The sequence below is a fragment of the Ciconia boyciana genome, chromosome 6, assembly GCF_034638445.1.
Source record: "Ciconia boyciana chromosome 6, ASM3463844v1, whole genome shotgun sequence".
Classification (NCBI taxonomy): Eukaryota; Metazoa; Chordata; class Aves; order Ciconiiformes; family Ciconiidae; genus Ciconia; species Ciconia boyciana.
Window position 1 is genome coordinate 52,044,527 of NC_132939.1, and position 15,287 is coordinate 52,059,813.

Below are 15,287 nucleotides of genomic sequence, written 5' to 3' on the forward strand. Positions count from 1 at the left end.
ATTCATAATGCTAGTAAATGTCAACTGAATTCAGGTAAATATTTTTTCATACTAAGCATCTTACCCTTCTTCAGTTTGCGAACAGCTAACATACAATGGCTGGGAGATAAATCCCATATTCTTAACGTTTTGTCATCACTTACAGTGGCACAAATAGGTAAATGAGGATGAGTAGCTAGACCCCAAACTTCCCCCTCCATGTGACCCTGAAAAAACACAATGAATCAGATGACTTTGTATTTTAAACTGAAATATGAAACAATACATTTAAGGAAGTTTTAAAAAAAAAAAACTAGAGAGAGAACATGCATATCTTTAAAGGACAATAAAGAAATATGTGAACAGAAACATAGAACACCTGAAAAAAATCTCACCCTGCTACTTACAGTGAAAGTGCAAATTATAGTAATTAGTACTAGAGAAAACTTTTCCCTGAGAAATAATCCTCACACGCATCTATTTCAATGACATAGATAGTGGGATCAAGTGCACCCTCAGCAAGTTTGCAGATGACACCAAGCTGAGTGGTGCAGTTGACACTCCTGAGGGACGGGATGCCATCCAGAGGGACCTGGACAAGCTCGAGAAGTGGGCCCATGTGAATCTCATGAGGTTGAACAAGGCCAAGTGCAAGGTCCTGCACCTGGGTCAGGACAACATCCAGTATCAATACAGGCTTGGGGATGAAGGGATTGAGAGCAGCCCTGTGGAGGAGGACTTGAGGGTACCAGTGGATAAAAAGCCAGACATGACCCAGCAATGTGCACTCGCAGGTCAGAAAACCAATCGCATCCTGGGCTGCATCAAAACAAGCATGGCCGGAAGGTCGAGGGAGGTGATTCTGCCCCTCTACTCTGCTCTGGTGAGACCCCACCTGGAGTACTGTATCCAGCTCTGGAGTCCTCAGCGCAGGAAAGACATGGGCTTGTTGGAGCAGGTCCAGAGGAGGGACACAAAAATGATCAGAGGGATGGAACACCTCTCCTATGAGGGAAGGCTGAGAGCTGGGGTTGTTCAGCCTGGAGAAGAGAAGGCTCTGCAAAGACCTTATTGTGGCCTTTCAGTACTTAAAGGGGGGCTATAAGGAAGATGGGGACAAACTTTTCAGTAGGGCCTGTTGCAACAGGACAAGGGGTAATGGTTTTAAGCTAAAAGAGGGTAGATTTAGACTAGATACAAGGAAGAAATTTTTTACAATGAGGGTGGTGAAACACTGGCACAGGTTTCCCAGAGAGGTGGCAGATGCCCCATCCCTGGAAACATTCAAGAAGATCAGGTTGGACGGGGCTCTGAGCAACCTGATCTAGGTGAAGATGTCCCTGCTCACTGCAAGGGGGTTGGACTAGATGACCTGTAAAGGTCCCTTCCAACCCAATCTATTCTATGATTCTGTGATCTAGATTTTTTCTTTACCTTAGGTTCTAATATATTCTTTAAAAAAATCTAGTTCTTTACATATTGCATTGGCCACTCAGAAGTGTGAATTAGAGATTCACAGATTTTTATTTAAGTATGAAAGAAAATCATATGATGATACAATGTAAAATATCTGTTTTGTAGTCAGGCTTAAGAAGTACAGTCTGTTTAGTATGGCAAAGAAAACCGAAATGGTTTTTACATAATTACAAAGAAAATCTAAAAATAAACCTCAAGGAGTCAACTTTTAAAAATAGTAAGAGTAATTAGTACTCAAAAAAAGTTAATAAGGAATTTGGTGGAGGATCCACTGTTTCACACACTTTTTTTTTTTTTTTAAAAAACAGAAATATGATCTTGGTCTGTTTGAAAGGATGAATTTGTTGAACAAATTAGTACATGAAATTCTGTGATCTGTTTTGCTCATTAAAGAGTCATAATGGTCTAGCCTAGCAGTAAAAATCTGTGAAGTGATAGTAACTTGCTGACTTCATTAGTAAATAAAATGCTTGTTAATTCACAACAGTCTTTACTTGAAAAATAAAGTAGTGTTTGTCGTATGGAATATTTGACTCATATTTAACAGGTACCTGAACCAGCAGAGTTATTGGTCCACTTTTATCCACCTCCAATATTTCACCATTCTTTGTGCCCACTAAAATATGACCATGTCCTAAAGATATGGCACGTATAGAAGGATTATCTTCTAAGAGGAGACCTAGAACGTTAAAATGTTAGAAGACAGATATTCTCAACCATGCCTTAAAGAGGACTTTTCACACATATGCATGTTACATTCTCATTGTAGAAAAATATACTCAGCAGTAAACAAGTAAAAACATATTCCTGCATGGAAGAACTTATATGCTTGTATTCATTTGGGAGTATTTAGCAATTACCCAACTGACACTAATCCTTCTTCTCAACTGAGTATCTCTGAAGTTTAATCAGCTTGACTCACTGGCAATCTTAGCGAAAAACTGTGCATGTGAAGTATCAAGTATACTACTATATTGCTAGCATTTATGGTACCTTCAAATCTAGCTTTTTATTAAACAGATATGAGAGTGAGATATGAGAGTCATGATTTTTGAAAATCAAACCATATACACTAGAACACAGCAAATGTAATTTTAGGGGGCAGGGGGAGGTAGAAAAGGCTATCCAGAATGTCAAATAGGGAAAACTGTACATCAGCCCTAAGATCAAGAATAAATGGAAGAAATAGGAATAATAGGAATGAAAATGTTCTTAAATAATTTCAAAAGACATATGCATTTACAGAAAATTAAGTCACAAAATGTACTAATACCTCACAAAACTAAACACAATGCTGAATTCCATTCCCCCTCCAAAACAAAAAAGCTCAGACAAGATACTTCATGATTATAAATGTAATAGGCTTTTTGGTTGCCACTTTAAAAAAAGAAAAAAAATCACCTGGGTGGTAAGAGACTCAAGCTTAAATCAATTAATTCAGGCAGATAATAAGGTAAATATTATGATCTGCACCCACCAAATGTGCAAAGAGACACTACAACACACCATTCCCCTCCCAACAGAAAAATGACTTATTTAGAATCAATAAAGCTTTAAAAAAATAATTTTTAATATTTGTTATGTCAAATGTGGATTTCCTTCTATGGGGCAAAGCAATTCCACAGAAAGAGTTTTCTAAATAAAGTATTTTAAATAGAGTAAAAAAATAGGATAAAGTCTGTGTTACCTTTAGACCCAGGGGCCAAAGCAGCCCTTTTGATGGCATAGGTTTTGAGACAACGTTCAAAGGTATCGTCCCACAGAGCTACTACCCCATCCTTTCCTCCAGTGACAAATCCCTGGAAAAAAACCAAACCAAACAAACCCCCCCAACAACGAAACAAAAACAAATAAAAAAATCACAAGTTATAATCAATTATTATCTTTCCTTAATTTTTCAGTGATCTCTGCCCATACTGAAAATGGATTTTATACAACACTGTAATGCACAGAACTACAGAGGTTAGAGATTAAAAGATCAGGAGCAACAAAATGATTGAATTCTCCTTCTGACGAAGGCAGCACAGTTCTGTACAGTCCACGTACACAAGCTGGATTTAAAAGTTCTAACCAATAAGCTTCTACCATACTAGAAAAATAATTTAACTGACATACTGAAATGTTTTTCTTATTTAGCCTCAATATCCCTTTGGCATTTCACCTCATCACTCCAAGCCAAACTTACTACCACTGACAAAAATTTGATTAGTGTTTAAATTGTTCAAATATATGCATATTTGTGCCATTCTGTCTTCAAAAATTATTTACAGCTATTTAATGAAGCAACAGGTATACTTAACACTGAAATTATTAGTACTTTTCTTTGGAGAACTTAGTTCTTGCAATATGAATAACACATGCTTTGTCCAAAGCTACTATACTGAAACTCAAATATTAGAAGGTGGAGTAACTTGGTCTAACCTAGAAAACCACAAAAATATACATAACTTCAAACATAGAAGTAATCTAACTGTAACACCCATTCACATTTAAGCACGTGCTTAAAGGCCTTCCTGAGTCAAAAGAAGTTAAGAATCAGGAGAGAGTACTTAGTGATCTACAGACTGAATGCTTCTACTAGTAGATGGCAATTACAGCACAAAAGAGTAAGAGTGTGATCTTCTTGCTCTCTCAGAAGCTCACATATTCCATTAAACTTATGGATGCTTAAATCAAAAAGTACTTTTGAAAGGTACTTAAAATCAAAAAGTACTTTTGGTCATGAAAATTACTGAATAAGATGTCACTGGAGTGGGTTTCAGAAACAGCATGCTACATAACACGAATTAGAAACATGCATAAACCACTATTTTTAATCTGGACCTCACAAGGCTTTTCTGTAATGGAAATAAAGCCATGGATTCCTGAGTTTGGGAAAGGCCTAACTTAATAGACTTTTTTGTCCAGACATCAAAAAACAATGAGCAGTTTATTTACTTTTTCCAATGCGTGCATGCTGAACACAGGACCATCATGTGCTTTGACAGTTTTTATGAGAAACACATCTCTCCAAATACACACATCCCCTGTGGAAGTTCCAGAGAACACCATCTCTTCAGTCCAGCCATATACTGCACACATCATTGTATCGGTTCTTCCCAATGCACCTATGCAGCCCTTTCTCCCAATTAGTCCTCCACCTGGTTCAAACCAAAAACATGTCATCAGATGTTTGCTTAGAATTATTTTCCCAAAACTATACAACTTTACCTAGAGCAACAAGTCCTTTTCTTCTGCTTCACCCATGCTCCCCAAAAAATTGAGCATGAGAATAGTTCTCACAAAATAAAATTTTTGTACTATTTGGCATCTTTCAAGGAAAAAAAATACCACCTTACTTTTAACTTACTACTTGAATCTGGATTTGAATATGTACATATATCCACAAAGACATGCAAAGAGAAAGTGCATGTGTAAACTCGCATCTAAACAAAAAACTTAACATCTACCACACAGTTCATAGAAATTCCTAATGAAATTAACTTGAAAGAAAAAAAAAAGTTTAAATCTTGACATCCCATCCTTTTCTTGATATGTTTTCAGTGAGAGGATTTCTAATTTTTAGAAGTTTGCTATATTGGCCCACAGATAATAGAAACGTTACAGCTATACAAATTTTAAAATTGTTTAAAATACCATGTCTAAAATCTTTTGACAGGTATAACACATAGTAACTTCTGTCTAGAAAGTCAGATTTATATTTTCATAATCCTCAGAGAAACTTCATGTGTTATAACACAGAAGCCACTCAGGATCTGGCACTTCATACTGTTCTTGTATTTACAGAGGCAAGGTCTCTGAACCTCTCTGCCATCAGCTGGCATTGATGAAAATTTAGTCAAAAGTATATACTTTGGTGTCACTTCTCACATCAAGTGCACCTGCTCTAGTGCAGATTTCAGAGGCTTGGCATTTGTTAAGGTGCACCGATACTCCTACTCCTCACATTAACACTGCTAGGTGTGTTTCACAGTGACCGCCTTGCCAGCGTGCCATTGCAGTTTCACACAGATGAGCTGTAGCATTAGAGAAATTTGATTCCTGCTGACTGAGCAATGCCAAAGAGAAAACAGGAGTTTTAAACAATTTCATTTCTTTAATCAAAATCACCATCTCCAGGCTTTTATCATAGTTAAGATTTCTTTCTAAAAAATTTATAGTAATTCATTCAGTAAATATTCTAACACACTTTGTTCTTTCTATAGATAGCAAGCACAATTGTTAAAATTAACAATTTATACAGACTTCAACAGGTTGCTCTCAGGCAATCTTGATTAATTACTGTTGGAGCCAGAACTGAGAAAACTAGTGTCATTTTTCTTGTCACAGACTTTTCTCTACAATTAATCTTTATCAGGGACTCATGTGACTTGGTGTGCATAAATTCTGCAAGAATAATTAGAACATTCTTAGCAGATAAGGTAGTCCTCTGTAGCACATATGTCTTTATATATGTTTTGAGGTTTGAAACAATGAAGTTCACACTAATATCAGGGAATGGATTTTTCACTCTTCAAAATTTTTCAAGCAGATAAAGCAAGCTGCTTTATCTTGGTTTATAATTGTCAAGTTCAATGGAGTTATCTAGGCAAACTGGTCTCAACTGGCACATGTATCCTCTGTTCAAGTACTTTGTCTGAATTTTTGTATGTAGATTTTTATAACCTTACATTTATTTATATTTGTGCCTCTTTATAACATACAAGTTCTAAAGGTCCCTATTCCAAAAACTGTTCTATGATTTTAGAGAAGCTCTGTAACATTTTCAGATGTGCTATGTTATTATTAGGCATAAAAACAGACAGTAGGAAATCCAGGGTCCTTTCTACTTGTGTAGTTCTAGCTCCATGGCAAATTGATCTTAAAAAGAATTCTCACTACTGCCATAATGCCAATTAACATTATTTCTGCTAGGGCAAAGCTAACAGAGAGATATACAGAGAAAATATTCGCCTTTAATGCATGAAACATACTATAAGAGATGCAATATTTATACTTTAAGTAACAGAAAATGCTGTAATTATGAAAAGTTTCCTTACCTGCTCTACGCCAGAATTTCATGTGTTTAATTCCAACTGTAATCAATTTATCAGGCATATAAGGATTAATCTTAACAACAAAAATCTTATCTTTGCTTCCCCTGAAATGCAAAGCAAAATATTTTAAATAAAAATGTAACTATTCCTATTTTTAAATAGGTTTTGGGTCGGGGTTTTTTTGCTAATTTATACCTTCTCTATCTTGCTAACATTTACGTCCAAATCATTAACAATAATTTATTATGAGGAGGAAGAAAGCCAAAGAACTAACATACTGAGTCCTGTTCTACTTTCATTAACCTTCACTTTCAAAAGCAGGTGAGTAATTCTGCTACTTCAGAAATCCACTAGGTGGCATTTTCTTTGCGAAAGAATATATATTTGCATTAAGTTTAGGTATACGGCATTTAGACCTCTGCAGCTCATAATGAAACTTAATGGTTTAAATAAGATTTACAACTTTACAAGTCTCTCGTTTTGAAAATAAATTGCCATTCTCACTCACCTTTTATTTTTTTATTTTTCTTGTTAGAATAACATATGCTGCTATGTCAATTTTAAATGGAAGTTTCAGTTGTTTCTAAAAACATTAAAACCTGTTGTGTGTTTTAGATTTCTTATTATGCTTCTATAAAACCAAAGCCTTGCTTCACTCCTATAGTTTGAAAAACAGCTTTCAACTATGTTTGCTCTCTATGCAAGGAAAGAAATGCTTACTAGTATTTTTTTTTCCTTTAAAATGCAGAAGAGCCTCTAATCCCTAATTTTTGCTCCCTGTTCAAGAGTGGCAATTATCTTTTACCTTCTGTCATTTTCAGACCACTAAATGAACTAGTAATAAAAAACATGAACCAGTTTCAAATCCAGTATAAACTGGTTAAAGTTTGATTAAAAAAAAAGAATTAAGTGAGATTGGTGGGTTCACAGAGTAAGGGGATTTTAAAAAAAAAAACACATGAAAGGCAGACAAATGAAGGGCCCAAACCAGTATGTTCAGAGAAGCCAAACTAACTGGGCTTCTGATGAACAACTGTGAAGGGAGTACTCTTCTTTACCTATATCATCTATTCAGGATTTTCATTCCTCAATGGATAAGAAACTCAAAGCTCGTTTAAAAAGAAAATGAGAGTAAATGTCATTGAAGAGCAACAATTAACTTAATGGATAAAAAGGAAGTTGACACTTTTTAAATTATATCTGCAGAGAATAATAAATCCCTTTCAAACCTATCTAGAACAATATTTAGAGTATACATGCTGAATCCAGACAGAGTGGGGAAAAACCCACTCACATTACTACTCTATTTAAAGCAATAGATCCTTAGAAACAAAGACAACGGTTTCAAAAACATTACTCAGCATTAGAAATAAGATTCTATCTTGTAGATTAAAACTTTATTTAATAAACATATATGAAATAACCTGTGCAGAGTCAAAGAAACTTCCAAAATATTTAACCTTTGAGGGTTATTTAGTCCAACTTCTTGTTTGAAGCACAGCTAACTTCAAAGTTAGATCAGGCTGCTCAGGACTCAGAAAGGAAAAGGAAAGAATCTTGAAGAAAAGAGAACTGAGGAAAACAACTGCAAACTACTATCCCAAGAAAGACATGACCTCTGATGAAAAAGATCTGAAAAGCAGAGCATACATCACCATCTCTGGGAGGGCCAACAGAAGAGCATGGAGTGAGTTTTAAAGAAATTATTTCAGAACACATCAAATAAATGTAAATAAACTTTGTCTTCTATGTCTTCTTTCTTCACCAGTTGAGCTGTCACTGTAATAATTCTTGTTGACTCTATCAGAGCTTCAGTTTTTCTTCTGAATAAAGTTTTAAGGCTGTGATAAATGTTATAGGCTGTATCACTTCAGTGATAGAAACTGCTAATTTATTAGGGAACTGTTATTCTTTAATGAATATAATTTGCTTACTGTCATTTGACAGTAAATCTAGGTACAAATTTTAAAACAAAGTTAAATTCCTACCTTACTGCTGAAAGCTTTTCTCCTTTCTTCCAATCCCAGAGTACAATAGTGTGATTGTCATCTATTCCAACAGAAGCCAATCGTTTCCCATCCGCTACAAAAATAAATTTATGATTAAGAGAGTAGATACATAACATTATGTTGCAATAAGAAACTATATTAAAGGATATTATAACTTCACAAATATTGTAAGAAGAATGTACAAACAGGTAAATAATCGTATCATGTGTGCTTAGAGGCACGTGTGTCATCTGTTTCCTTTTAAACTTGAGTGGTCAGTTGGATGAAGTTTAGGACTTTAAGTTACCCTGTCTAAAAACTGCACTTAGATCCTCTGTGTTTGTATCAAATCCTTTGTTCAGCTAGTTGCTGACATAGTTGCACAAAACCCTTCATCACAATTTGTATTGTGAGAATCTTCTGTTCACTCTGAAAATCCCTGTGAAGTCTTTGAGGCGCTCTGACATGTATCCCACATTAACCTCCAAGAAGTTATTTGTGTTCACTTGTGTTCAATGACTTTCTGACATGTATCCATCTTTGAAATCATTATGCATCCATGCCAGAATTTGGGAAATGAGATTCACATCTTGAAAAAGGAGAACCAAAGAAAGGTAAGAAGCATCAAAGACCCCAAAACTACTCATCTTTGTGATCACACATCTTTACTGTGAGGTTAGAGATCCTATCGAGTAAATCCAAACCATTAAAGAATGAATAGGAACCAGTGCAGAAATGGAAATTTAACATTGGTACAGGAATTCAATGTATGGGGTGCAAAAATCTCAAAAGATTTAACTGACAGTCTCTTACGTTAGTATAAGGTGGAGGGAGAGGCTGGGTTTCTGCCCAGAACTCCATAAGTGGACTTTCTGAATTTATCAGTGTGGTACTCAATTGGCTTGCAGGATTTAATTTAAAAAAAAAAAAAAAAAAAAGCACACACCTGATCAATTTGCTCAAAAATTTCCTTACACAGTTGTAATGCAGACACAACACTCAAGATCTGTGCGCCTGCTTCATATAACCAAAAGAAATTTCAAAGCGATCAGCTCAGCTATTAAACAGCACAGAACCTGTTCTTGCATTTCCTGATGTGCAAGACTCCACAGGAGCTCTTTTTAATGAATGGTCACTTTAAGACAGCCTCTCTCATTTGACATTGATCACTGGAGAATATTTTTAATACAGAATCTTCAGTGTAAAGGAATTCCGAGTTGCTCATTAGACCTGATTAGCTTGTATTTTCATACAGAAAAGGAAAATTGTATATAAATAAATAAATAAATAAATACTTATTACCTGAAAAATCAACAGCACAAACACCATACTGGTGATAGCCCTTTAATACTGAGAGTGGTTTTATTGTTTCTGTATCCCAAACGTGTATTGAGGAATCTCGACCAACCTGAAAGTATACACATTTATAAACATTTATTTTAATTTCTCAGTTATTTCACACAGTTGTTTAAAAGTATAATAATGACAAATACTTTGTAAAGTATTTGAAAATTTACAGTGATAAAATTTTTCTACTATTACTTCTGTCTGGCTAGCAGTATATTATTCCTTCTCCTGCTTTACAAATACCACTCCCCAGATGGCTCTTTCTTCCCTCCAAAGAACTTAGGCACATTAATCACAATTAACAAGAGTCCTCCTGGGAGGGGATGCAGGGAGGGGGGGGGAGCCCTTCATTGATTGCACTGTGGCATATTTATTCCATCAATTCTCTATCAATCATTCCCTGTCTAAAAATAAAAGGTTATTTTTATTTCTAGTATGTAAGCTACTCTGTTTGAGAAATCAAGGTGACTTCTGTTGCTTTCTGGTGTCATTACAATTGCCTACAAGTCAGATTCTAATGCATTGATACCTGTGGAGTAATCTCCACTAGAATGGCACTAATGTACGTAACTAGATCTTGGTAAGAAATGGAATATAGCTTATTCTTTTCAACTATGTACAAGCATTATTAGTCAGTATTTACAAGATTATTAGCTATACCAAAGGTTTTGCACCTCCGTACACAAAAAAGGGCTGCAAAAGCAGAAGAACGCTCTCCTGTGTTTAAGACCAGGGGCAGGACTCAAGAAAACTAGGATCTATTTCTGGTTTTGCCACAAACTTAACATGTTATGTTTGCAAAGCTTTTCATAACGTCTACTATCAGGAAAATCTGAACCAGTGTTGCATGGGGAATTTGATTACTGCATTACTTAATTTCTGCAGATAATGTAGTATACAACAGTATATAATGTGTATATATAAAACAGTATATAATGGAGTGTATCTTTCTGTTGATAGAGTTGTATCTGTTGCATCTTTCTGTTGATAGAGTGTATCTTTCTGTTAAAGTATTTTAAAATATAGTAAATCCAGGCACATTTTTATTCATAGTCTTTACTACTCCAAAATGAAATAGAATAAATTCTCCCATTCAGGGCTTTAATCTTTAAATTGACCTGCAAATTTATGTTAATCTCAAACATTTTTACACAAATTAAGGGTATTATAAGCAAAAGTTTATTTCTATTAAAAATTTCAGTTCACATGTTCTCCAATGTATTTATTAATAATAATAACAACAACAATGATAATAATTATAATAATAATTAAAAACCCCTGAAACATCATATCAAACCTTCAAGTCCTGGTGTATAAACATTTATGGGAAGAGTTGTTTGTCAGAAAACACGAGTTAAAAAATTTTACCTAAAATTACTGTCTGGTGAAAGACAAAATGAACTATTATAAATACTTTAGCAACATACATACCTGTGCTGCATGTACAAACACTAAATAGTTTGGCTATAGGTGATAACCAAAAACATAATGTATGAAATTGAAATGCCAGAATGTAATAACATTACATTCATTCTGCTAACTTCATGTTATGTAACAATACGTGAATTTATAATATAATACAATAATACATTTCCTTCACTTGTTATCATGAAGAAGCAACATAATGCTGAATAAAAAATATGAAACTATTCTTAAATAAAAAAGAGGTTCAAAAAAACCCTATCAACTAAAGACTCTTATCAGAATTAATATAAAGAACTGGAAAAACACTTATTTTGCAGTTTTTTAACATGATTCCATCTGCAACAGAAATGTAGTCCTTCACCTGAATAAGTGCAGACTGGAGTTCCTTCCTCCAAAACAGGCTTTTCTAAATTCAGTAGTAACAACTTCAGATTCTTATTGTAGATAAACACGCATCCTACCTGGCCTGTTGCCACATAGTCCTTTAAGGGATGAATAGCAAGGCAAAGAATGTCATCATCATGACCTAGATAAAAGCGCTGTGTGTTCTGCTGTCGATTGTACACCACTCCCACTGCTGCAACATGGTATACAATTTCACCCGTCTGAGTGTAAAATAAATTGCTTCGACAGTCGTAACCCCTGTAACTAATTAAAGAAAAAAGTTTTTTCATCAAGGTCATAACCATATTATATACTGAAACTTTGAGATAAAGTTATGCAAGATGCATTTTGCACATGTAAAAAATCAAATTACTTACCAATTACTGTTTTGGTGTTTTAAGATTATTAACATATTTTCCCAAAGGAACACCAATTCATCAATTTCATTTACTATTCAGACAGCAGTACCACTAACATTAGTTTGAAAGTGGCTGCTATTTAATAGTTACTCTCCACAACTAGTTTAGAAGAGGAAGTAATAGCTAGTAATTTTTCCAGACCACATGGAGAATTCAGGCATGCAACATGTAATTAAATGAAATAGCCAAAACTAATACTTTGGACATTTTCTATCTCTTACCGCTCAAAAATCAGGCAGCAAAAGTTTCAACAAGAATATGGGCAACACAGATGATATAAAACTAAAAGTTTCTGGAAACTTGCTAACAGAAAACAAATGCATAAATTTTATTCCATATCAGTTTCTTTTTTGAAGGAAAACCTGTCTCTTTTCTGTACTGATACAGCAACTGGCATGAGTAGGCAAATTCCCAACTGACGTCTGTATGCACTATCACAGTATACACGTTTCTTCCTAGGTGTGATTAAGATGCAGTACCCCATAAAAAACAAAGGTGGCATTTTCAAAAAGGATAGGGTCCTACTTTCAGACGTAATTTAAGGGGCTCAGAAACCTAAAAATCATTAAACAAACAAGAAAGTCTTAAATTAGTGTTTTTAATTATGCTATCCCTGGCAGTCAATGGAGATAACATTTCAAAATGCGTAACTTCAAATTTATTCATTACTTTCTTCTGATATAAACAATACTACATATACTCCTGACACATCCTGTTTCTATGCTATTAATTCCCCAGCTAACCTCTTTCTGTTCCTTCTTCTGTTCTTACAGAATCACTAAATCATCACTAAACTCATCACTTACTCATCACTAAATCAACTTTTTAATTATTTTACAAAGATGCAGGCAAAATCTGGTTACATTTCTAAATATATAGTTAAATTTACAGGAAGGGAATGACACTTGAATGTGTTTGAATTGGCCATGAATAATCTTTATTTAGGGATCATAAGGCTCAACCTAAGTATATCTGCACCCAACTTCTAATTGAACTAGTTGAAAAAGCCCCCTGAAGATCATCAGCAAGTCCTTAGTCAGCAACCAAACTTTCACTATCAGCAACTAACAGAAATCTCTAATGCCTATGGCATACTTCTCATGATATTAATGTCTTTGCTCAATTAAAAGCATGTATCATCAGAAAAAATTACACTATTTTAAGAAGAAAACAAATGCAGGATCTCTTTGCAACAGTGCAGGTCTTTAAATTATCACGTAAGACAGAGATGCATCTGTACACATACCAGTAAGTGTCATACACAAAATGAATGGGATAGCATTAAGACATTTACTGCATATGAGACACTTAAAAGATTTAAATGACACAGAAATTATGCAGTCCAGGTAGAAAAGTCTTTCATAAAATTACATATAGCTTTCCTTGCATACACAGTGCAACCATATGCACTGGTCAAGTAACGAGTCTTTAAGGCAGTTGACCAACTTTAGCTCAATGAGTATTATTCTCAAAACTCCAGCCATGGATCCATGTTCACGAATACTAGACCTATGCATTACTGGAAAACACCACAGCACATACCTGGAGCAGGTTTGAACACACTGTATCTCTGTCGGCCCACCTACACTACATGCAATGGTACTTATGTCAGATCACATGTGATTAGAGAAAAATTGCTAAAATCATCTCACAAACTTTTTAAACAGACCAGCAGATGGTCCAGGTCCTTTCCTCCCCAGACGCAGAATGCTGCATTTCCCCTTTTTGAAGTTCCTAAGATTCCTCCCTGCCCAGTTCTCTAGCCTGTCCAGGTCCCTCTCGATGGCAGCACAGCCATCTGGTGTACCAGCCACTCCTCCCAGTTTTGTATTGTCTGTGACACTGTGAAGTCCAAAGCTGGGTCTCATTAGATCACGAACAAGCAAAGTGAACTTCTTAAACCAGCAAAAACTGTGACAACACAGAAATAAAAGCTTTTAAATAAGTCTCCCTCCAACCCACTGTTTAGATTGGTACTCAAAGGCAGGTTCTTAACTTCAGTTTTGGTCCTAGTCCAGCAACTTTTCAGTGTCTCCTGAGTTACTGTCCCTTCAAGGTCTCTAGAAAAATCTCTTTCTTTCCATTAGGTTTGAGGCTCAGCTATGTCTGCTCCCTGCTCTTCTCAAAGTGACCAACAATTTAGACTCACAATACAGGTGCAGACTCTTCAGTCGTGCTTCACTCTCCCTCCACCCATATCCTTCACTAACAACTTCCCCCAGCAGCAACACACACAGATGTTTGGAAGCTGATTTCTGCCTGACCCAACATGCTGCCTGCTTCCCCTGCCTGGCTGCACCCTTCTTTGATGTCCAGCCACTAGTTTTTAAAGGGATATAATATACAACGACCTACAGTAACTATGAAGAAAGAAAACAAAAATAACCTATCACAGTATGCAACATCAACAGTTTAAGGACATGACAACATTCAGGGAGGGGCAGGCATTATAAAGGCAGGCACAGCGCCAAAGAAGATAACTGGACCTATCGTTGCTCAGATGTCATTTTCCTACGCTTCACTCTGCATTGTGCTCTGTTAAAAATACTGGATTCCCTTTTCAAGTGCAGAATAATAATAAAAAATGCTGAATATGCACCCTAAATGAGAATATTTTAAAAAGCAGCTACGAAAATATGTATGCTGAAAGAAATAATGCTTTAGAAATACTGGACATTGAGCAATTTCTTACAAGCTTAGCAGTCACCTATAAAAGTAAAAAGCATTAAGATAGCAAAAGGGTCTCAGATCCTTCCACCTGCAACCCAGAAATTCAGAATTTTCCCAGTTCTTGTCATAACAATTGCCTATATACCCTAAGTTAAGCATAGTGAAATTGAGTATGTTAATGCCATATATATCACAGGACTACCCAAAAAATCCAAAATGTATCTAGGATGCAGGAAAATAGTTCTTATTACTCATATCTATAATGTTTTATGATCAGAAGTTTGGATTTTAGTTGACTACCTCCAGTTATTAAAAAAAAAAAAAAAGGTATACAATCAGTTCTTTACAATTAAAATAAAACATCTTTTGCCAAAATATCAAGCATTGCAAACAGACATTTGTAACCCAGTTAAACAAATTTGGTCTTTCCCACATGCCAGTTTACTAACTCCCTGACTATATAGGTACTTTTCACCAGAAGGATAAAGTGATGGGCTTAGACAGTCTAAGCAGAGATGAAGAGAAGCATGTTTCAGTGTAGATCATTCCCTGAGAATATGCTA

The 15,287-nt window shown here is 35.3% G+C and overlaps 1 protein-coding gene across 9 annotated transcripts in view; it reads right to left on the reverse strand.

The window, feature by feature from the left end:
• Positions 1–15,287, reverse strand: part of EML5 (EMAP like 5) — a 120,103-nt gene that overhangs the window by 51,557 nt on the left and 53,259 nt on the right. For 8 of the 9 annotated variants that reach the window (XR_012043041.1, XM_072864955.1, XM_072864953.1 and 5 more), the window contains exons 14-21: positions 11,713–11,899; positions 9,782–9,887; positions 8,480–8,573; positions 6,495–6,595; positions 4,393–4,595; positions 3,143–3,254; positions 2,007–2,134; positions 65–206 (exon numbers count right to left, since the gene is read on the reverse strand). Coding sequence is in view for 8 of the 9 variants with exons in the window: in XM_072864955.1 (XP_072721056.1) it covers positions 65–206; positions 2,007–2,134; positions 3,143–3,254; positions 4,393–4,595; positions 6,495–6,595; positions 8,480–8,573; positions 9,782–9,887; positions 11,713–11,899 (1,073 nt within the window). In the remaining variant the exon portion in view is untranslated. The remainder of the gene's footprint in view (positions 1–64; positions 207–2,006; positions 2,135–3,142; positions 3,255–4,392; positions 4,596–6,494; positions 6,596–8,479; positions 8,574–9,781; positions 9,888–11,712; positions 11,900–15,287) is intronic. The other variant, XM_072864956.1, reaches the window with a different exon arrangement.